Genomic DNA, 24,340 nt, shown 5'->3' with positions numbered 1-24,340 from the left:
AAAGTTTCCAGAAGATGAAACAGAAATTGTAGGGATCTAGTGAATCTCATTGAAATAATGGTGCTTATGATGAAATATTTGATCATCTCAGTAAATATTCTATGAAAACAAAAAAATATTTTTCTCAGTTTATATGGTATGAAATTGTAAATCCATCTATGAAGGCAAAATTTTCATTGTATTTTTGTTTGTTTGATTATTTTCTTTATCATATTTGAAACATTCTCTCCTTGTATTTCTAGAAACTTTTGCTCTATTGTATTTCACTGTACCTTTTAGTATATGAATCTCACATCTTTTTTATATCCTTTCATTTTCAGCCTCATGTAATATTCTTTTAGAGTTGGTTAATGCTGTGTGTGTGTTTGTGTGTGTGTGTGTGTGTGTGTGTCTGCGTGTGTGTGTCTGTGTGTGTGTGTGTTGCTTGGGGTTAAATTCAGGGCCTTGTGCATGTTAACAAATGCTTTACCACTGAACTATATCTACAGCCCTTCAGTTAATGCTTTTGTCTTTGAATTCCAATCTACGTCATATTGATTATTGCTACTTCTACACATACATAAAATAAATTGGATTTCATCATTTCCTTTGCCCTTATGTTTATTTCCCCATCTTCTTTGTCATTTCATTTTGATCATTTTCATATAAACAGATGAGCTCAATTTTGTTACTTTAATCAGATCTAACCATGATTAGTTTGATTAAAAACTAAGCTTATTCATAAATTTTGTAAATTTAATGTGTTTGGCTTCATTCCCGTCAATGTATTTTATATATTACCAGTTACTATCTTTTGTGTTTTTTCTGTTTTCACCTTTGTTAGCAATTTTTGTTTTTGTATTGCATTTGATTCCTCTATTTCCGCTGCCCCTTTTCATAAATCAAAAAGTTCTGCCATGGTCTTCATTAAACTAATGGTTACCTTCCTATCCTTCACCATTATACTGAAACCTCCATTCCTCTACTACAACTTTTTTATAACATCTAAATTAAATGATACTTATTTTTCTTACATCAAGACAACTTATTTCACTCCTTCTGCTCCACTACTGAGATCATAGGAATGATTTATTTCTAAGTCTTCAGTAAGGCAAATAGTCCCCCATCTCCCATTTCCCAAAACTATTATTTCAGGCTATTATTTATCTTATTGTACTGCTCTTTTGTTTCCTTTCTCAAAATTTACAAATTTAACCAAAATGTCATTTCAGTGTATTTAACCTCTACATGCTACAAATTAAAATAATGCTAGTCTATTTCATCTTCTTTGAAGGTAGCCTATTTATTTATTCTCTCTAGAAATGGAAAGATTTTTTTCTCTTTTATCTTTTAGTCTTACAGTTCAAAGGTTCAGAGATTTCATGAGGCTCTTTTTCTTACATTTTAAATCTTATTTTTAAAAATTTTTTATTGTATTATTGTTATATTGGGGGTACATTGTGACATTTACAAAAGTTTTTATAATATATCATAGTTGAATTCACACTCTTCATCATTCTTCTTTGTCTCCCTCTCCCCTTATTCCTGGAATGATTTTGTGTCTCATTTTTCCATTTTCATATATGAATACATATTATTTTCACTACATTCAGTCTCCTGCACCCTTTCCTTATATCTTCCTTCCCACCACATTCATGCCAACCCCAGACGGGACCTGTTTTACCTTCTTATTCCCCATTTTTTGGAAAAAAAAAGGAGGGGGCATTTTTGTTTGTTTAAGATAGCTCTACAAGGAGTTTCCTTATGACATTTCCATATACATATTAACCAAATTGGTTCATCTCCTCTATTTTTCTCCTTTTACTTGAGTCTACTTCTTATGGTGATTTCAGAATGTTTAAATATTCTGTATTCATTCTTATATGGAAAGTATATCACCCACTATTCTTGGCTTTCTATATAGAAAATGAAATTTCAGATTTTCCACTAGTGATAACAGAGTTGGGTAGGCATGAGTCTCTTTCTTTTAGTGTATTGTTTCATTACTTATGTCCATACTTCATTAGGATAGATGATCACCAGTGCCCATTATGGGCCATTTAAACCTGAACATGGAAAACTGTTTTATTTTTATTTTTTAGTGCAGAAAAAAAATTTTTATTTCTTTTATTCATATGTGCATACAATGTTTGGGTCATTTCTCCCTTGTCCCCACCCCCTCCCTCTCCCTCTCTACCTCCTTGCTATCAGACAAACTATTTTGCCTTTATCTCTAATTTTGTTGAAGAGAGAGTATAAGCAATAATAGGAAGGACCAAGGGTTTTTGCTAGTTGAGATAAGGATAGCTATACAGGGAGTTTACTCGCATTGCTTTCCTGTACATATGTGTTAACATTCAAAATTAATTCATCTTGAACTAATCTTTTCTCTAGTTTCTGGTCCTCTTCTCCTATTGGCCTCTGTTGCTTTAAAGTTTCTGCATTAGTTCCTTTGTACTGAGGACATCAAATACTATCTTGTTTTTTGGGGGGGTTTCTGGCCTATCTTATACCTCCCTTGTGTGCTCTTGCCTCATCATGTGATCAAAATCCAATCCCCTTGTTGTGTTTGCCCTTGATCTAATGTCCACATATGAGGGAGAACATACAATTTTTGGTCTTCTGGGCCTGGCTAATCTCGCTCAGGATGATGTTCTCCAGTTCCATCCATTTACCTGCAAATGATAAGATTTCATTCTTCTTCATGGCCGAGTAGTATTCCATTGTGTATAAATACCACATTTTCTTAATCCATTCATTGATAGTGGGGCATCTTGGCTGTTTCCATAACTTGGCTATTGTGAATAGTGCTGCAATAAACATGGGTGTGCAAGTGCCTCTGTAGTAACCTGTGTCACATTCTTTTGAGTATATCCCCAAGAATGGTATTGCTGGATCATATGGCAGATCTATGTTCAGATTTTTAAGTAGCCTACAAATTTTTTTCAAGAGTTGTGCACTAGCTTGCATTCCCACCAGCAGCGTAAGAGGGTTATTTTTTCCCCACATCCTCGCCAACAGCTGTTGTTGGTGGTATTTGTAATGATGACTATTCTAACAGGGGTGAGGTGGAATCTTAATGTGGTTTTGATTTGCATTTCCTTTATTGTTAGAGATGGTGAGCATTTTTTCATGTGTTTTTTGGCCATTTGAATTTCTTCTTTTGAGAAAGTTCTGTTTAGTTCACTTGCCCATTTCTTCATTGGTTCAAATTGGGAGAATTTAGTTTTTTGAGTTCCCTATATATTCTGGTTATCAGTCCTTTGTCTGATGTGTAGCTGGCAAATATTTTCTCCCACTCTGTGGGTGTTCTCTTCAGTTTAGAGACCATTTCTTTTGTTGAGCAGAAGCTTTTTAGTTTTATGAAGTCCCATTTATCTATGCTATCTCTTAGTTGCTGGGCTGCTGGGGTGCCATTGAGAAAGTCCTTGCCTATCCCTATTAGCTCCAAAGTATTTCCTACTCTTTCCTGTACCAACTTTAGAGTTTGGGGTCTTATATTAAGGTCCTTGATCCATTTTGAGTTAATATTGGTATAGGGTGATATACATGGATCTAATTTCAGTTTTTTTGCAGACTCCGAACCAGTTTTCCCAGCAGTTTTTGTTGAAGAGGCTGCTTTTTCTCCATCGTATATTTTTAGCTCCTTTGTCAAAGATAAGTTGGTTATAGTTGTGTGGCTTCATATCTGGGTCCTCTATTTTGTTCCACTGGTCTTCATGTATGTTTTTGTGCCAGTACCATGCTGTTTTTATTGTTATTGCTTTGTAATATAGTTTGAAGTCAGGTATTGTGATACCTCCAGTGTTGTTCTTTTTGCTGAGTATTGCCTTGGCTATTTGTGGCCTCTTGTGTTTCCAAGTAAATCTAAAGGTAGATTTTTCAATCTCTTTGGTGAATGTCATTGGGATTTTGATGAGAGTTGCATTAAACATGTAGATTGCTTTTGGTAGTATAGACATTTTTACTATGTTGATTCTACCAATCCATGCTGATGGTGTCTAGGAGCTTTTGAGTAGTTTTTTGGGTCTTTAAGGTACAGGATCATATCATCTGCAAATAGGGATATTTTGACAGTTTCTTTACCTATTTGTATTCCTTTTATTCCATCTTTTTGCCTTATTGCTCTGGTAGGAATTCTAGTACTATGTTGAATAGGAGTGGGGATAGTGGGCATCCTTGTCTCTTTCCTGATTTTAGAGGGAATGGTTTCAGTTTTTCACTGTTAAGTATAATGCTGGCTGTAGGTTTGTCATATACAGCTTTTATAATGTTGAGGTACTTTCCTTCTATTCCTAATTTTCTTAGAGCTTTTATCATGAAATGATGTTGGATCTTATCAAAGGCTTTTTCTGCATCTATTGAGATGATCAAGTGGTTTTTGTCTTTGCTTCTGTTAATGTGGTATATTACATTTATTGATTTGCATATGTTGAACCACCCCTGCATTCCTGGGATGAAGCCTACTTGGTTGTGGTTAATGATCTTTTTGATTTGTTGTTGAATTCAGTTTGCCATTATTTTATTGAGGATTTTTGCATCAATGTTCATTAAGGAGATTGGCCTATACTTCTCCTTTTTGGAGGTGTCTTTGCCTGGTTTTGGGATAAGTGAAATACTGGCTTCATAAAATGTGTTAGGCAGTTTTCCTTCCCTTTCTATTTCATGGAACAGTTTAAGGAGGGTTGGTATTAGTTCTTTTTTAAAAGTCTGATAGAATTCAGCAGAGAATCCATCAGGTCCTGGACTTTTCTTTTTGGGAAGACTCTTGATTGCTGCTTCAATTTCATTTTGTGTTATAGATCTATTCAAATGATTAATGTCCTCTTGGTTCAGTTTTGAATGATCATAAGTATCTAGAAATCTTTCCATTTCTTCAAGATTTTCAAATTTATTAGAATATAGGTTCTCAAAGTAGTCTCTGATGATTTCCTGGACTTCCATGGTGTTTGTTGTTATTTCCCCTTTTGCATTCCTGATTTTACTGATCTGCGTTTTTTCTTTCCTCATTTTAGTCAGGTTTTCCAGGGGTCTATCGATCTTGTTTATTTTTTCAAAGAACCAACTTTTTGTTTCATTAATTCTTTGTATGTTTTTTTGGTTTCTATTTCATTGATTTCAGCTCTTATTTTTATTATTTCTCTCCTTCTATTTGTTTTGGGATTTTCTTGTTCTTGTTTTTCTAGGAGTTTGAGGTGTATCATTAAGTCATTGATTTGAGATCTTTCAGTCTTTTTAATATGCGCACTCATGGCTATAAACTTTCCTCTCAGGACAGCTTTTGATGTGTCCCATAAGTTCCAGTAGGTCATATTTTCATTTTCATTGACTTCCAGGAACCTTTTAATTTCCTCTTTTATTTCATCAATGACCCATTGTTCATTAAGCAATGAGTTGTTCAGTTTCCAGCTGTTTGCATGTTTTTTGTCTTTATTTTTGTTGTTGAGTTCTTGTTTTAATGCATTGTGATCAGATAGAATGCATGGTATAATTTCTATTTTCTTGTATTTACTGAGGCTAAGTGTAGAAAATTTTTATTACTATTTCTTGATTACTTTTCTATTTGTGTTTTTTATTTTTGTGTGTTTTTACTTTAGAATTCATGTTACTCACATTCCAGTCTCTTAGCTATATATCTTGAGTCTTAGCTGCTTCTTACAACATTCACTTCTTAGAAATTTCACTTTATGTTATAAGCTTTTTCTTACATCTAATCTTCCAAACAATTAATTTATCTTGAAGTAATGACCATCTCCTCTTCTGTTCTTTTTGTCTCTGAATATTGAAATGGTTCACTTTCCTAAAGCAAAAAAAAGAAAAAAGGCTTTAGTCTTTTAAGTTTTATTTGTTTCTTCCTGAGGTCAGTTTTCTCACTACCAATGCTAGTCAGGCTATATGAGCTTCTCTGGTGATTACAGTTGTAAGACTGTGTAATGTATGGTCATTTTTGTTGTACTGAACTGGTGTTACAGTGTGGCCTTTCTGTAGAGATGATGCATGGGGATGCCTTTGCTCTTGAGCCTCTCTTGGTGCTGGTGTTTAAGGTTCCAATCATAAGAGCCAGGAATAACTCACCTCTTCAGGATAAACAGCCACCAGTGCCTGCTGGATGAGTTGACCATCACCTGTTCTTTATGCAGTGAATAAAAGGGGCAAGGTCTCTTAAGATCTGCTTTTTTGCACTTTCAGCATATCCCTGAAACTCCTAGATAATGAAACCCCCAGGAGTTAATCACTTGGGATTTTTCTATCTTCTCAAGAGACTCTTAGTTCATCTACTAGGATATGATTCTGGAAGTCCTGTATCAAGACAGAATCACAGTCTCTGGAAAAAGGTGTAATTGTTAGATTTGATTGGTTCAGAAGCATGTACTTGATAGCTTACATCACTCAGGCAGCATTGAAATGGATAGAAATTTCTATAAGAAAATAATACACCAAATACATATTATTATAAAAACTCTATGCCAGCTAATTGTATTCAAAATTTTATTCATAGTCTCCATAATTCAGTCTTGTAACTTTATTGTGTTTGGATCAAGGGATATAAAAGATCATTTTTCCATTGGCTCTGTGTCTGACTTTGATAATGGGTACATATTTTGTAGCACATATTGCCTTTCCCTGGAATACAATCAAGACTACTTTATTGTACATTTTTCTTTGATACCATATGGTTTGGTACTTTGTTGATGTGATGCGTATGATCCATCTTTGTTTTAATCCTTTATATCTCTGGCCCCCCTTATTAACTCATATCAAAATATTTTTGCCTCTTCAACTCCCTTTTTTCCAAAGTGAGAGTATCCTTCTGCATAAATAATCTTATTTAGCTCTTAATCTTCAGCATTTTTTGTTAATCTTAACATACGTTAATTGGTTTTGCTCTTCAGAGAGTTCACTTCAAATATATAGGCCATGAATTTTAGGACCACAACTCTGATGGCTTTCATCCATATGAAACGTGACATCAAAGTTAGCAATTTTGTTTGCATCATTGGCCAGCACCTAATTACTGGTCCTGCCTCTTCATTCTTAACATGCCCTTTGATGTCAGCAGTAGCCTTGACCTTTGAAAGACTGAAAAGAAAGGTGAAAGTGGTTCTTTTTGCCAAGTCAACATTCCACTGAAGAATTAGAAATAAAATGTGCTGTTACTGTGCTAATTAAAGTAATTATTCATCATTTGCAGAAGCAAGTCTCTAGTGTTTCTTTCACTGACTACACAGAGAGATCAGTTCTCTCTGATGTTACAGGATAGTTGGGGACTCATTTAGGTGAGAAACCAAAAGAAAAGCAAAAAGTGGGCTGGCTGAGTGGGAGTTAGGAAATTATTCTTGGAGGCAGAAGAAGGCATCTGTGGAGTAGTGACAGTACTCATTATAATGGCAAAAGGCTTTCATTTGTTAGGAGAAAGCACAATTATCAAAACCCGAGAATGCAGATAACCCACGTTTCAGGTTGAATGAACACAGCGGGCATGGAGTCAGGGTAAATGCATGCAAGCACTTTGGGCTGAAATGGATCTCAGAGTTGAATCTGAGCTCCATTTGTTTCTACCTCTTTGATTCTCCACATATTATTTAATCACTAACCTTTAATTTCTTCATATATAAAAATGTTTTTAGCACTTGATACAGGGCTATCATTTATAGAAAGGGATACTACAAAGTTCTCTCCATGGAGCTAATTTTCTTCCTTAATTTTCAAGAAATGTGTTGAGTTGCTGTCATTTGAATAATAAGATCTCACTTTTCACCCATGAAATGAATAAAAATGACTATTTGCCTCTATTCAGTGTTGGAGAGTGTTTGAGGAAGAGAATTCCTTCGGCTTTACTGATGAGAGTATAAATTGGTGCTGCCTATTCAGAGAGCAGTTCTGAAGAGTTTTCAAACTGGACACTTGACCACTGATTCCAGTGCCAGTAATTTAACTTACAGGAAATCTTGCCAACACATGTGGTCAGAAAGTATGTTCCCGATTTCTCATGTGGCACTGTGTGCACTTATACTAAATTGAAAAGCACATACATATCCACCACAAGGGGAGTGGACCGTGGTACACGTGGGATGTCAGTGCCCTTAATGGTGAATCTGTGTATGAAAAAGGTTCAACATTTATTTTGGTGTTAAAAATACAGACACCAATGTCAAAGCCATCCTTTTAGAGAACACTTTTCATCTTGTAAAACTAAAATCCCCTTACCAGTTAAATAACAACTCCTTATTATCTTCTTCTCAGCTCCTGGCACCCACTATTGTACTTTCTGTCTCAATGAATTTGATTAGGTACTTTTTTATTCTTTTGTGACTGGCTTATTTCATTCAGTCTAATGCCCATATTATAGCATATGTCAGAATTTCCTTCCTTTTTAAGGCTGAATAACATTCCATTGTATGAATTTACCACATTTTAGTTATTCATTCATCTGTCAGTGGATACTTGGATAGCTTCCACCTTTTGATTGTTGCAGCTAATGCTGCTGTGAACATGGATATACAAATGTCTCTGAGTGTCCACATTCTTAACAGATTTTAGGAAGTATTTTATGAGGACTTTAAATAGTGTTTGGTTGTATTTTCACACTTAGCTCAAGAACACCTCTATAACTTCTGAGCTATTTTGCATATTAAATACATCTAATGTCTTTTTCTGGCAGTACTGGGGTTTGAACTCAGAGCCTCATGCTTGTTAGGCAGGCGTTCTACCACTAGAGCCACTCTGCCAGCTCTGATGTCTTTCTTAAATACTTCAGTTGTACACCTTAGAAATTTTTCCAAGTATTCACATAACTCTTATAAGCGAATAAATTTAAAACGGCATGTATAAATGCTCGAACTCACAAATTTAAAGAACCTTGGATGTCACTTAAATGAACTAATTCTTTAAGGATGGTGACATTTTAACTTAAGAATTAGAACTCTGCATAGGTTACTTATTGTTTATTTTCACTTCTGGCTAAAAGGCAGTTTCATGGAATAGCCCAGATGCTGTTAGGCATTTTAGGTACATAATGTTGATAGGCTCCCTAGCATGAAAACATTAATAAAATGATCATAATTCTCTTAAACATTTCTGTGCTTAATTCTAAAATTTCCTGAAGTTGAAAGATGCTTACCCATCAAGGACGATAACTATTAGTTATTTGAGATTTCTTAACCCTGAAGGTTTTTATCCCAATGAAGTCTGTAGCTATAGACATTCAGGGCAAATCTTAAGGAAACTCTTTAATCACCTCATCTAATGTTGGAAATTGCCTTCTCTGCATGCTCTGTTTGTATCTGTGACCAGATATTTCAGCTGGCACACTCACTAGATTCTTAAGTATAACCATAATGGGATACATGGAATCTTATTCATAAAGTATCAAAAAAGCCATTGCTCAAAGGAGAAACTCACATAGCCAGATTCCTTAGACTCAAGTTATGCTATGACGTATTTATTTATTTATTTATTTTTCTTTTTTTAATTAGGATGTATTTGTTGTACAGGGGGAATTCACTGTGACAATTCCAAATAGCCTTATATTGTACATTGTTTAGATGATCCCCCACTGGATAATTCTTCATTGTATACATTTATGTCTGTAGCTCCCACAGGAGTTGATCACTTGATTGCCTATTTCATTTCTTTGGATCCCATCAGTAGAAATACCTGCTTGCCTAAGGCTAAAACTTATGCAATGGATGGAAAGTATTACATTTGTCACATATTTTTTAGGGTCAGGCAATTCTTTTCTATATTGAACTGATAAGGGATACCTTGTGGCATTGTTTGAATTGCAGTCACAACATAAAAGATCTCTAAAAAAGCCAACTCCAAGGAATGACATTTACTTCATGGCATATGTGGGAAGCTTTCCTAAGTTATTCAGTGTGTTTCTATGTAACTGTATACAATTACATTCTGTTGGCAGTCACAGGAAGAATGTTATGGCTGTATTGACAGCTAGTATATTATTATCATGATAACCATTCCCTCATCTCATGTAGGGCCTAATGGGAACACTGAGTCCATTGGTCTCATTGCTTTCTTCCACTTCCTAATCTATCTTTTCTTTCTTTTCCTCGCTTCCCATCTTGCTCAGTGTAGATTCCATGATCTATAGTTTCAAAATATGCTAACATTACCCTAAACTCCCCTGACATTCTGTATTTTTTCACATATGACAGATAAAGCTCCAACCCTGAATGAACCCTCATTTCTGAGTGAGCTTTTTTGCCTAGAGTGGCTGAAAAAAAATCACAAAATTTGTTGTTGGTCCTGCCATACATTTATCTTGTTTATCCACCATAGGAAGGCATTGGATGTCACCTAAGAATCACTAAGTTCTCAGCTCACTTCCCTCTTCTGCTGTCTTCAGTACCATCTCAGTTAACTTCACAGACCTGACACTCTTGTTTCATAAAGAAAATAGAAAATATTAGAAAGAACACTGCTCGTTTCCCTCCATCATGCAAACGTGCCTACATCACCGTATCACTGTGCATGCTGCCTTCTCCCCTCAGGTTACAGAAGGGGTTTTCTTCTCTAGATAGGCAGCTATTCTTCACACTAAGCCTGTCATGTTATACTCCTCCGTGTATGTGAATTGTCCAGAAAAGGCAAATTCATAGTGACGGAAACTACACTATTAGTTTACTGGGACTAGAGCTAGGAAAGGGTATAAGGAATGTTTCAGGAATGATGAAAATGTTCTAAAACTAGGTTGTAATGAAGCTTGTGCATTTCAATAAATTTATCAAAAATCATCAGCTGTGCACTTAAAACATGGGTTTATGATGTGTAAAGTCTGCCTTAAGTTATTGGGAAAAAAAAGCAGTGAAGAGTCTTATAGTCTTAAGCTTTTGATGAGCTTGCTAATTGCAGCGATTATTAATGTGAATAAAAGTGAAATTACATAAAACAACTTAACATGCTGCATTTCACTTAGATATTAGAAAAACAAAATAGCAATATTTGTATTCCACAGATTATGTTTGGACAAAATTTTTTAGTCATATCATATGAAGGAAAATATTTCCTGCCAACTGGCTCCAGTGTATTAAGTTACAATCTCTCTCCGTCTGTACCTGGTTCACACCCTTAGCTATGAATTATTAGCATGTATACAGTAATATTTTGTTCATGGTGACACTGTCATGAAGAGAATGCATCGCCAATAGCAATTAATTAAGGTATTTTTAGGACTCTCAACCATAATTAAAATACAAGTTGAGCTCAGGACATTTATTTATTCATCTATTTGCTTGTTTATTTATTGGTGGGACTGGGGATTGAACTCTGGGCCTCACAGTTGCTAGGCAGGCTCTGTATCACTTGAGCCATGCTCCCAGCCCTAAAAAATTACTTCTGCCTAATGTGGGGCTCAAACCAGTGACCCTGAAATTAAGAGTCTTACACTCTACTGACTGAGCTAGCTGGGTGACCCTTGAGTAGTTTAATGTGATCAGGAAATTTAAGTTTCTTTTCAGTATCTAGTATTTGTTGTTTTTTCACATGTTGCTAATTCCTTTTTATTTTTGAATTAGTATACGTTGATAATATGAGGGGACTTCACTATGATAATTCCATACACAGATACAGTGTACCTTAAACGAGTTCACCCTTTCATTATATTTCCATTCTTCCTCTCCCTATTCCCGTTTTTTGGTGTTTTATGGGGTTCATTATGCTGACTTCACATGTGTATCTGTAGCATACTTCCATCCCCTTCATCCCTCAGTATCCTTTCTTTTCCTCCTCCTCCTCCCTCCCTCTGATCCCCCTAAACAGATCCCCACATACATTCATGCCCATTGTAGCTATTATTATTATTACCATACACGTTAGTAAATCTTGAACGCATAGGTCAGATTGTAAGTTTAAACTTTAATGTAATTAGCTGCCAACCAGAAAGCAAAATGCCATCACACAAGAAAATATATTCTGCACAGCTTCAGTAGGAAAATGTAAACAAAAGGAAAGAGAGTCTAAGCTTGACTTAATTAATGTCTTCAATAAGAAAGGTCGTTTGCAGAGGACAAACAGCTGGCCACGTCCAGATATTTCTCTGCTCCACAGAGCATAATTTTAAGAAGGTATTGTAGTTAAATGAAAGACTGACTCTCCTAAACAGTTGATTTACTTAAGAATGAAGTTAGAGGAAGGCTACATCCCTGGAATCCTAAAAGTATAAAGGGGAACATAGATATTTATGCACAAATCTAAAAATATAACTTTTTATTAAAAATAGACTTTTTGACATTCAGAAGTTAATATAATTTAAAATTGTGAACCAAATATTTATTTTAAATGGCAACATATGAGTTGTCTGAGAAAAATCAGATTTTCAAAAAATATAACATGGCAACTCGTGGTATGAGAAGCATGCTTGTTTTTAAAGTGACTGTGTCTTCACTTATCCCCCAAAGATCATGATTTTCAGAAATGCAGTTTGCACCAGCACATCTGTTGTTCTTATGGAGGGGATTAAAATGAGCTATTTTTACTGAAGTTCTGTGCAAAGTAAAAGAATGTTAATCCAGTTTGCCAAAAATTCACCTATTCTAGGTTTTCTTTGTATTGAACTTTTAAAAATATTCTTTTCCTCTATATGAGAAAGCTTCATTTTTATTAAAAAATCTTGAAGTTTTATATGTTTTTAAGCTGTGTTACCATAATGCAACATTTATATGATCTAACCTTCTTATCTTGGGAGTTCGTATGCTAGTTGTTTAACATTAAATCAGTCCTTAAAATTAAAGATGTGCATGGATCTCCTGAAGATCTTGGTAAAATGCAGATTCTAGATCAGCGGGCCTGAGGTGGTGCCTTTTGTCTGCATTTTTAATGAGCTACAAAGTGACGCAGACACTGCTGGTCCTTGAAACACACTCTGAGATGTAAGGACCACATGGGCTCTTAGTATTCATAGAGGAATCTGCCTTGCAGATTACATGGCAAACATTTACTGAGGATTTAATCATCATCACAACAACACTGGACAATGGTCCTCTGCTGGAGAACAGAGATTGTACAGTATTAACTTATCTGTAAAGAATCCATGACTGAGCTGACCATAGAACCAAATAGACTTCACAGAAATGGAAATCGGCTCATTGCAAATAAATATTTATAGACAGCAAACTACCCAAATATGTTTTTGTTGTGGAAACCATGTATTTTTATTGGTTCATTTTGATTTTCTAAACTCTAGTCTTAAAAGTAAATCTTTGTTAGAAAGAAGAGTGCTTAATACAGATGCCTTCGGGGCACAGGGGTTATAGTAATGGTACAGAGGACTGGGAATAAGGGAGAGGGTCCTTGAAAAACACACTTCAGCCAACCATTGCCACGTTGCGTGGTGGGCCTAGTATGGCCACAACTTCCATTTTTTCCAAGAAAAGCCAGAAATACAAATTTCATGTGAAATTTTCCAATTTAATAATGTTGGCTACCAGTTTAAATTCTTTAAAAGCATTATTCTAGCCAAGAAAGCACATCTGTGTAGCAGATATAGCCCATGAGCCACCCATTTACAATCTCAGTACAGAATACACTGAAGTCTCTTAATGCACGTCTCATGATTGAAAAATTGTGAATTTTTCAAAATGAAACCCTCTGGGCTTTTGTCTTTAGACACTTAGGTCAGAAGGAATAGTTTCCGTTTTATGTGTTTGGAGGCACTGTTTAAGATTGGTGCATAACCATAAAACCTGTCTTATTTTCTCACATTTCAGATTATAGGACAGGTCCATGTTTCACTCAGGTCAACAACCAGATGTGCCAAGGGCAGCTGACAGGCATTGTCTGCACGAAGACTCTGTGCTGTGCCACCATTGGTCGGGCCTGGGGCCATCCTTGTGAGATGTGTCCAGCCCAGCCTCAACCCTGCCGAAGGGGCTTCATCCCCAACATCCGCACTGGAGCATGCCAAGGTGAGTCTGCTGTCTACTTGTGTACACCATCACCACGTGCCATCTCTCCTTTGACTGGAGTTGGAGACTTGACACTGTGGATGGAACCCTTGAATAAAAAGCCCATTTTCAAGAAAGGCCTTGTGAACAATCTTAACCAGGAGTAGTTTATATTTTAGCTACCTAATAAATAACTATGGTTCAACTCTTGACATTAATGGAGAAAAGAAAGAGAAATGAAAACTAAAGAAAATTTAAAAGTCCATTTTAGAATATTTTATATGAGAAGATTGGTCACTCTGTGTCTTCCTCCAGACAGCTTGACTCCTCCTGCTCCCCAACTGCTCCCCAACTACCCACATGCAAATACCCAAAAAAGATACATTTCCTTTCTCTCCTTGTTTTACTCAAGTCATGAGAACTTGAACCCAAGCAACAGAGCCACCCAAATTTGGCCCTGTAGTGTTATATCAGTGTACTATTAATAGTTATTATCTGCATAACTATTAAGAGTCTTCAAAGACAAACAGTGTGCTCCCTCACCTGGCTGAGGTTATTTCAGAGCCCATAACCCAGGTTGGTTATAATCTTATCTTCATGTGATCTCTTGGAACTCTCCAGCCCTATTCATGACACTAATAATGTGTACACTCAAGATCATATCAGACCAACTCCAGTGCAAGACACCCAAAGTGGTTATATACTTACTGATTAATTATCTTAGTTAATTTTCAATCACCACTATTCTTATCATTCTTTGGCTACTTCTCTGATGTCATATCTATTAAATTCATTTTTAGAGCTTAGAAACATTCTCTCTAATGAGTTCTCAAATGGCAGTTGCCTTCACATTACGTAGCAGTAAGAAAATAGCAATGGCTTTTGTATTATTCGCAGATATATTACTCCTATTTGAGGTGTGATGAGTTGGGTTTATTTGTTATAACTAAACCATGTGCAAAGTTAGAGCTGAAGTCTTTTAAATTGATGTAAGCAAGCAGTGTCAGAAGTGAAGATGAAGCTGGGCTCCATGGCTTACGCCTATAATCCTTTCTACTCTGGAGGTGGAGATCGGGAGGATTAACGGTTGGAGGCCAGCCCACTCAAAAAGACCTCAAGACCCCATCTTAGCCAATAAAAGCTGGTGTGGTGGCACATGGATTCATAAATAGGAGGGCCGAACTCCAGGCTGGCCCAAGCATAATGCAAGCCCTATACAAAAAACTTGGAAAGTAAGAGGGCTGAGGGGATGGCTCAAATGGTAGGGCACCCGCCTGGCAAGTGCAAGACCCTGAGTTTAAACCCCAGTACTGTCAAAAAATAAAAAAGTGAAGATGAAGCTAATGGCATGTTGTAAAAAGCAGTCCAGTGTCCTAAACCCCAGTTGAGAACTGTGTTTTCAGAAGCTCACCTGCAGCCTTACCTCACTGAATAGTAAAGTATGGGTGCTATGGAAAATTTGATAAATGTATCCCTGATTGTAGCCTCCAAAGGTTTTGTTAGTTTTGAAGTTTTATAAAAGGTAACACAAGTTTAGTGGCCCTCATCTGAAAATCCAAAATCCAAAACATTTTTTTTGAGCACCTACATAGTGCTACAAATGGAAAATCCAACACCTGAGCTCATGTAACAGGTTGAAATGAACATAATCATTAAAAATATTGTGAAAAATTACCTTCAGCCTCTGTGTATAAGATGAATGAAAAACATAAATAAGTTTTGTGTTTAGACTTGGGTCCCAGCCATAAGATATCTCTTATGTGTATGCAAGCGTTCCAACATCTGAAAATCATCCCAAATCTGAAATACTTCTGGCCTCAAGCATTCTAGTTAAAGGATGCTCATACTGTATTTAAAAATTGGTCTGAATATAAACTCTTTTCAAGTCAGAACTACAGAGATGCCCAGGCATGGCAATGTAATTCAGCACATTATAAAATTTATATTTCATCACCTATAAAAAGCCATGTCAGTTGTGGACCTATAATGAATTTTTTAGTGACTATCACACATAAAACCTTAAGGCTAAAGATTGCATTAAATGCCATCTTTAATCTGTTGTTTACTATGGGTAGTAAAATTCTGTGTTTTTCATGTGGATACTAGTCTGATAATATAGCCATCCTGAAGTATTCAACAGTTTCTTCTTTAGGAAGATATACTATAATATATTCTATGTAGGGTTTATTACTCTGTATATTTCCCAGGTTGCTGTATAGAATACCATGTAATTTATATAATTTACATGGACTAAAATACTCTACTAAATAGGTTTTGTAGGTTAATATAGACTGGATTTAATAACTTTTTTAATTCTACATCACTTTTCATCTTCTAATACACTTCTTTTTTCATTGTTTGTAATCTCCCCAGTGAGAATGTAAGCTCCATGGGGGCAGAGATCTTTTTGCCCACTAACATTTCTATGGGATCTAGAATAGAGCCTGGCATGTACTAGGTGCTCAGTAAATATCTTCTGAATTAGTAAATGGGGTTAGGTTTGAAGTACTTCCCAAACTCACTATTTCAAAGAAAAAGAGTTTGGGTTTTAATATCCCAAACTAATGACTCACCTCATCTGTATTTGTGCTCATGCTTTTTTACTTTAATATTTTGTTAACGAGGCTGGGTATTTCAGAGCACAATTTTTTTTAAAGTGTCATCTGATCTCACATTTTCTAAATGTCCTTTAGGATTTAGTAATGTCTGAAGACTTATTTGATTTTGTTTATGTCACAAAGATAAGTTTTGGCCTCCATTTGCCTTATAATCTAATGGATTAGCACAGTAATGGGAGCAAGATGAAGTGTGCCAATGGTTAATATGTCTGGAAAAGCAAGTTGAGAAGGTCTGCTTTATTTCAAAGTCATGGCATAGTCAGAAAGTTCTCAATTAAATATTAATCTTCAGTTCAGGTTATATTTAGACTACTGAGTTTAAACCCCAGTTTAAACTCGTACTGTGATTTCATTTTCCCTTTAAATTCCTAAAACTATTTCCCAAACGCTTGTGCCAAATTAATTTGGAAGAGATGGGGCGTGAAAGAAAACATACTAAAATGTAGTACATACATGTCATATTATTTTTATAATAGTGATCATTTTTATGGGATAATTGAAAAGGTTTATAAAGTTAAAAATAAATGTCAGCTGTGTGGATGATAACTGTTAGTAGCTAAATATTGGCTCCAAAACGTGGTTCATAATAGCCAAGGGAGGACATTTCTGAATTTCTGAACATAATGCTATCCTGGAGCTGATGCAGTTTTAGTTGGCGTATTTTTGACTTAAGCGAGAATAAAATATGATGATGTAAATAAACAGGGTAACTGGAAAATGGGGACAACAAAATTAAGATGTGACTGAAAAAAATTAGACAGTGGGGAAATCAGTAAATTTCTTTTATTTTTAACAGTTGTGGTGATGACATTCTGCGCTTGAATAAGCTGTGTCAGAAAGGTACACATTCCTCAGGTCCTATGAGATCAGTCATGACAATCCTTGACCACTTTATTTTGAGAGCTATGTGAACTCTGACCCTTGTCCTCCCACCCTGTCCTCCAGACCTTGTCCTCCATCTACGTTTAGTCTTACACTTTCTTCCATTCTGTACTGCACAAAAATTAGATCATATAGGCTTTAAAATTTAAGCTACTGGACTGGAGACATGGCTCAAGCTATAGAGTGCCTGCCTTCCTAGCAAGTACAAAGCCCTGAGTTCAAACATGAGTGCTGCCAAATAGAGAAAAAACTTAAGCTATCATAAAAAAAGTGAGTTAAGATGATAGGGGAAAGGTAAATAATGTGCAATATAAGTCTGGTAAGAGTTGTCACTTTGAATCCCTTCACTGTATAATAAATATATCCTAATAAAAATTTTTATTAAAAAAACAAGTGAGTTAAAGATTTGTAAAGTTGCATTAACTCTTCTAAGAATGTTTACAAACTTTTTGTCATAAACTGCTATGTACGTTCATGATGTATTATTTTATTAAAATTTCTTTTTTTTTTCATTTACACTCATGAGTCTACTCTAATAAGAAGTGGTATTTTGCTGGAGGAATGGCCCAAGTGGTAGAGCACCTGCCTAGGAAGAGTGAGGCCCTGAGTTCAAACCCCAATACCAAAAAAAAAAAGAAAAAAAGAGTTATATTTTATTTAAAATTAATACTTGGTTTTGTGTCCTTTTTGTTTTCAAACAAACAGGTACACTTAAAAATCTTTAAAAAACTATATGGATACAACTGACATTTTATTAATTTATGTTATTTGATAGTTACATATTAAGTTTTTATACCATTTCATATGCTTCAAAACCAAAATATGGCAGGAGAAATTTTCTTAAGTTCCATCTCTTATCATTTTTTTTCTCTTTTTGTTATTTTTTTATTTTTTAGTATTCATTTAGTCACATGTACATACACTGTTTGGGTCATTTCTCCCCCCTGCCCCCTGCCCCCACCCTAACCCTCTCTCTCCCCCTCACTTCAAGGCAGAACCTGCTCTGCCCTCATCTCTAATTTTGTTGAAGAGAAGACATAAGCATAATAAGGAAGACAAAGTGTTTTTGCTAGTTGAGTTAAGGATAGCTACACAGATTTCTAGCATTGCTTTCATGGACAAATGTGTTACAACCCATGTTGATTCATCTCTAACTGATCTTTGCACTGGTTCCTGATCCCCTTCTAGTGTTGACCTCTGTTGCTTTAAGGTTACTGTATTAGCTCCTCTGGAGTGGGGACATCAAAAGCTTTCACGTTTTGGGTTTTCTACCTATCCCCATACCTCCCTTATGTGCTCTCCCCTTACTGTTTTGTCATTGATGAGAGTAAGGGATTAGTGTGAAGCCTCTGCTGCACTCCAGCATTCCAGGTAACATGAGGGACACAGGAATTCACATAGTCAGGCCTGGCTAGTTCACAGAACACAGACTTGAAGAAATAGCATTACAGGTCCTAAATCGGGTCCTGCAAAACAAAGGCGAGTGTGCGTTCTTTTCATAAGGCATTTTTGTGCAGAGTTGACCTAACTCCTTTCATCTAATTGCATATAGAAAGAGTAGAGTTTAATATTAGCTGGAACAGGAAGGCTTGGCTAGCTCCTTAGTTATAGGATGAGACAATGCCATAACTTAAGAGTTATTTTTAGGCCTTCTGCATAGCACAAAATGTAAAGGAAATTTGGTTATTATCTGATTTGTTTGATTAGTATGAATTAGTAAAGATAAATTTATCATGGTTGTCTACATCAACGAAGCTAACTATATGATTATAAAGTCTAATTTTAAATAACCCTGCTTGACAAATCACTCTTATACAATCCAAAAACATCACTTAAAATTCTTAGAGATACCAAGTTATTCTCCTTCTTCTAATCCAACAATAGGATCATGAAAATAATTAATAGACACGACTTTAGGATTCTAAAGTAAAATCCTATGATACCCAATTAATATCAGAGTTAGGATAGGGTGAGTTTTCTATACTGTGAGTACCATCACCCTGAAAGGCTGTTCAAGATTGTGTTTGTATGAACCTTTTGAGAGCAAAGAGCTAGGGTTATAGATGCTCAGTTGGAGAGGAGGAGAATGTTTCTGTGAGACATACATCAACCTCAGTAACAGAGGGAAGTAGAAGGAGAAACTTCAGGGGCAAGCCATTTCTACATGTCCTCTATTAACCTTCCAGTCCAGAGACACTCCTGGAGGTAAAGGAAAGGCTGGGGAAGAAAAAAGAAACTAGGAGCCATTAGTGAGCAATTTCTAACTTAAATGATGAAAGGTGGGAACCACACCATCCTAGGAAAGTTGAAGATTAATGCCATATACATAAACACAAATAAAGAAATCAGTGACACAGGAAATCACGCAAATAAAAATGTCAGAGAACAATAAACAATGATTATGAAAAAGTTGACATAACCTAAAAGCCAGACTAAAGAAAACTTACAAAAAAGGAACAGAAAAAAATGTTTAAAGATAACATAAAAACTTCCTGAATTAGATAAAGGCTTCAATCTGCTGACTGGAAAGTACAAAACTTCAGTTGAAAAGAATATAATGAGAATCCTCTGAGCATCCTGAGGCACAATATGCTAGTGTTTTTGTGTGTGTGTGGTTTTTTTTAATAAGGGAATATCCCAGTTGGCCTCACTCTTCTCTAGAATGTCTCATAGGATGGAATACAGTATGACAGTGTCTGTACCATGAAATAGCATGTGCTTGACTTGATTTATATTTGAATAGGCTTATCTTGGTTGCTCTGTAGACAATCAAGCATAAAGAACCCAGAGGAAGCCAGGAAACCCAGTTACACAGTCCCTGTAGTAGTAGATGTGATGAGTGATGGAGGCTGACATTAAGGTAGAGGGAAGATTTGAGATATATGGAAAGTAAGAACTTGCTAATGGAGTGATAGAAGGCAAGTGACTTGGAAATATCAAGCTTGTCTCCTAGATTTCTGACTTCAATATCTGGAAAATGCTAATTGAATTTATTGAGATAGGGAGACAGACACATATGCTTTCTTAATTGTAAGATCAGCATCCAGTAAGTAGTAAGTTACCAATATTTGCTTGTGCTGATAATTTTTCATTCCACATTTGAATTCTGTGTCTCACACATGAGTAGGTATTCTGACTGAGTCAAACCATATTGAGTGGGTGCCAAGAAATCTCCTACTTCCCAGATTTCAGCTAGAGATAAGCCTGGCTAGTTGCTGTACTTGAACCTGACATTTGCTTTTGTGGAAATAGAGGTATTGCACATGAATATTTAAAGAATACAACAATAAGAACTCCCATTTTAAAATGCGTCTAATTTGGTGACAGGAAAAGTTAAAAGCACACATTATCAAATAAAATTATTTCCTTAGTCCTTAACTCACACACATACAAATTATTACATGAACCATTTTTATATGCCTATACTAATGTGAATATTTTTTCCATATTTGTGCATGAGCTAAAAATAATATACCATCTAACACTAATTTATGTATTAAGTAACTTTGATCTCTTAGAAAAAGTTTATGTGAAGAAGTTGGAGAATGAATGAGTTCATAAATTACAATTAATATTGCTTTGTTACATTATATATTACGTTAATAGACATGGACTGACGTGATTATATAAGGTTTATGTTTCAAGACTTAATTTTATTCTACAAAATCTTTATATGTGATTTGAAATAATCCAATATTTAGACAAGTAAAATGTGTGTGCCTGAATTAAAGGGATGAACAAAAAAATCACAGTCTGGGTAGTGGAAAATAAATGATTTGTAGATGTTTATTAAGGACTTTGAAGGTCTGGGGTTTGCCTTTTTTGTTGTTTTTATAGACAGCACTGGCATGTACTTCTGTGACTCAGTTCATTATGTCCATATGACTTCTTTAAAATACTCTTTTTTATTTTAATTGCTAACATGATCTACCTAAAAGAAACTAATTCTGCATAGCTGCATAGTCTGAGAGACTTCAGAAATAAATGATTTTTTTTCCTTCTAGGAAAATGCATTTTAGGCAATTACAAAAAACACTAATGTGGATTACTTTGTACTTTGAACAATTACCGAGTCTACTAATTATGTTGTCTAAGATTTTATAAATAGTATTAAGGAATTTATAAGGTTGGCCTCATTCTTAAACTTTCTTTGACTTATCTGTCAGGAAAAGAAGTTTCTGGGGATGTTTTACAGCACACTGTAACGAGGTGGAAATGTGGTATATTTTTAAATGAGGTTTGAAATGTTCTGAATAAGTTCTTTGGTATATAAACTTCCTCCCATATACGTTAGTCCAGTTGATTTTTGGTTGGGTTAGATAACCTTTAAAAAGACACTGAAATTTACTTTAATTTCAGTATAAAATACTTTGCACTATTGTAATTAATTTTATAGACAGATCTAAAATGAGAAACAGTAAGGATGCTAAGCTGCTCATAAGCATGAGTCTCCTTGTTTTTATTTTGTTCTTTGTTTTTTTTGAGTCTGTAATTTATACACTAGGGTACCTCAAGTTTGTGAGCTTACCAAAAATACTAGGCATATCTTCACAGATATGTACTTACAACATACCATTTAATAATAATAAAATAAATGCAGAATAACACATAATCTCATTCTTGTTAAATAAACAGACCATGCTCTGAATGGGTGTGTGGATGAAAATTTTGCCAGGCATGGTAGTGCACAAGGCCAGCCTGGTCTACACTATACCAAGACCCTGACTGAAAAAACAAAACAAAACAAAATGAACCTGGGCACTGGTGGCTTTTGCCACCAGTGTGATTCTAGCTACTTGAGAGGATTGTAGTTCAAGGCCACCCTAGGCAAAAAAAGGTTAGTAATATCCCATGTCAACAGAAAAAGCTTGGTGTGATGGCACACACCTGTCATCTCAGTGATGGTGAGATGCCTAAAATAGTAGGATTGTGGTCCAAGCTGGCCTGGGAAAAAAGTGAGACCCTATCACCAAAACAACCAGAGCACAAAGGACTAGAGGCATGGCTTAAGTGGTACAGGGCTTGCCTAGCAAGCACAAAGCTCTGAGTTCAAATCTTAGCACTGCCAAAGAAAACAAAACAAAAACAAAGAAACAAAAAAAGAATGAAGAAAATTCAAAACCTCTAATACAAAAGATTTTTTTAAATCTCCTATAATACATTAACTATAGTTAACATGCATGCTCTTTTTTCAAATTAAAGAACTTCTATTGTACTTCTGATTTACTGAATTCTGTCACTTGTTTTTTCCACATTTTAGGATATGCTTTTTTCTCTTTGTTAATATGATGAGTTATATTGATTAATGTTTGAATATAAAAACCACCTCACATTCTTGTGATAAACTTTTCTTGGTTGTGATGTATTAACCTTTTTATAAATTGCTAAAGTTGACACTAAGTTTTGTAAGAGTTTTGTGTGCCTATCCCTGAGAGATACTATTCTATTTTCTTCTTTTCCTTTAATGTCTTATCTGGTTTTGTGTCAGGGTGGTGAGCTTACTAAAATGAGTAAGACAATGTCCCCTGTTCTTTTTTCTCTGAGAACCATATGCAAGTGGTAGCATTTCTTCCTTCAGTGTTTAGTAGAATTCAGTAGTAAAGCTACTTTGGCATGAGGTTTTCTTTGTGTGAAGCTGTTAAACCATGAATTAAATTGTTGGAGTAGATATAATTCTGTTCAGAACATCTACTTATTCTTACATAAAACTTCATATATGCCTTTCGATGAATTTGTACATTTCATCTTAGTCACTGAATTTAGTGACAAAATGTCCACATTAATATCTTTGATCTTTTCATCTTTGTAGAATCTATACTGATGTGTTCACTCTCATTTTTATATTGGTAATTTATTCTTTTTGTCTTTTCTTCCTTGATCTACCTTGACAAAGATATGTCAGTTTTATTTATATTTCCAAAAAGCCAGATTTTTAGTCCTTCTCTATCGTTGTCTGTTTTGTATTTTTCCATTATTATTTTCTCTCTCCTGTTTACTTGAGATTTAATCTTTACTTCTTTTTAAATCTACTAATTTGGAAACTTAGATCATTGATTTTAGACTTTTCCCATTTTGTAATAAAACATTTCAATGCTATATGTACACCTCTAGGCATCCCACAAATATTGATACGGTGTTTATTTTCATTTCTACTTAGCTCAAAGTATGTTCTAGTTTTCATGTGATTTCTTTGATCCATGTGTTATTTCAAAGTTATTATTGTTTAAATTCCAAACATTTGAGGATGTTCCACCTGTTTTCCATTATTAATTTCTATTTTAACTCTGTTGTGTTTAGAGAACTGATTTTAATCCTCATATATTTAAGAAGCCTTTTTACATATAGCCTGTCTGACTAGTTATTCTTTGTACTCTTGAGAAGAATGTGTGTTCTGCTGAAGTATGTAAAGTGTTCTATGGATGTCAATTAGGACAAACTTATTGAAAGTATGGTTTAGGTCTTATGTAGCCTGTCTGATTTCAGCTACTTGTTCTATTAACAGAGGAGTATGGAAATTTCCACAGTAATTGTAGATATTTTAATTTCTCTTGTAAATTCTATATCCTAAAATTCTATTTATTTCAGGGGTTCAATCTTTCATAATCAGTAAATACACATTTAGCATTATAATATCTTCTTAATGAATTGGCTCCTTGATCATTATGAAATGAAGACTGACATCATATGAAGACCAGTGGAACAAAATAGAGGACCCAGATATGAATCCACACAGCTATGCCCACCTTATTTTTCACAATGGTGCCAAAACCATATGGTGGAGAAAAGACAGCCTCTTCAACAAATGTTGTGGGGAAAAGTGGTTATCTGCCTGCATACAACTGAAACTAGATCTATGCTTGTCACCCTGTACTAGTATCAACTCAAAGTGGATGAAGGACCTTAAGATCAGACCCAAATCCTTGAAGTTAGTACAGAAAAGAGCAGGGAACAATCTGGAAG

At 35.2% G+C, this 24,340-nt stretch overlaps 1 protein-coding gene across 1 annotated transcript in view; it reads left to right on the top strand.

Moving 5' to 3' along the window:
- The window catches only part of Fbn2 (fibrillin 2), a 240,565-nt gene that overhangs the window by 52,221 nt on the left and 164,004 nt on the right, over positions 1-24,340 (top strand). Inside the window, exon 6 of the mRNA XM_074076622.1 lies at positions 13,704-13,901. Coding sequence (XP_073932723.1) covers positions 13,704-13,901 — 198 coding nt within the window. The remainder of the gene's footprint in view (positions 1-13,703; positions 13,902-24,340) is intronic.

The sequence above is a fragment of the Castor canadensis genome, chromosome 6 (genome assembly GCF_047511655.1).
Source record: "Castor canadensis chromosome 6, mCasCan1.hap1v2, whole genome shotgun sequence".
Lineage (NCBI taxonomy): Eukaryota > Metazoa > Chordata > Mammalia > Rodentia > Castoridae > Castor > Castor canadensis.
The sequence above is the reverse complement of the archived record's forward strand: the minus strand, read 5'-3'. Positions and strand labels throughout refer to the sequence as shown.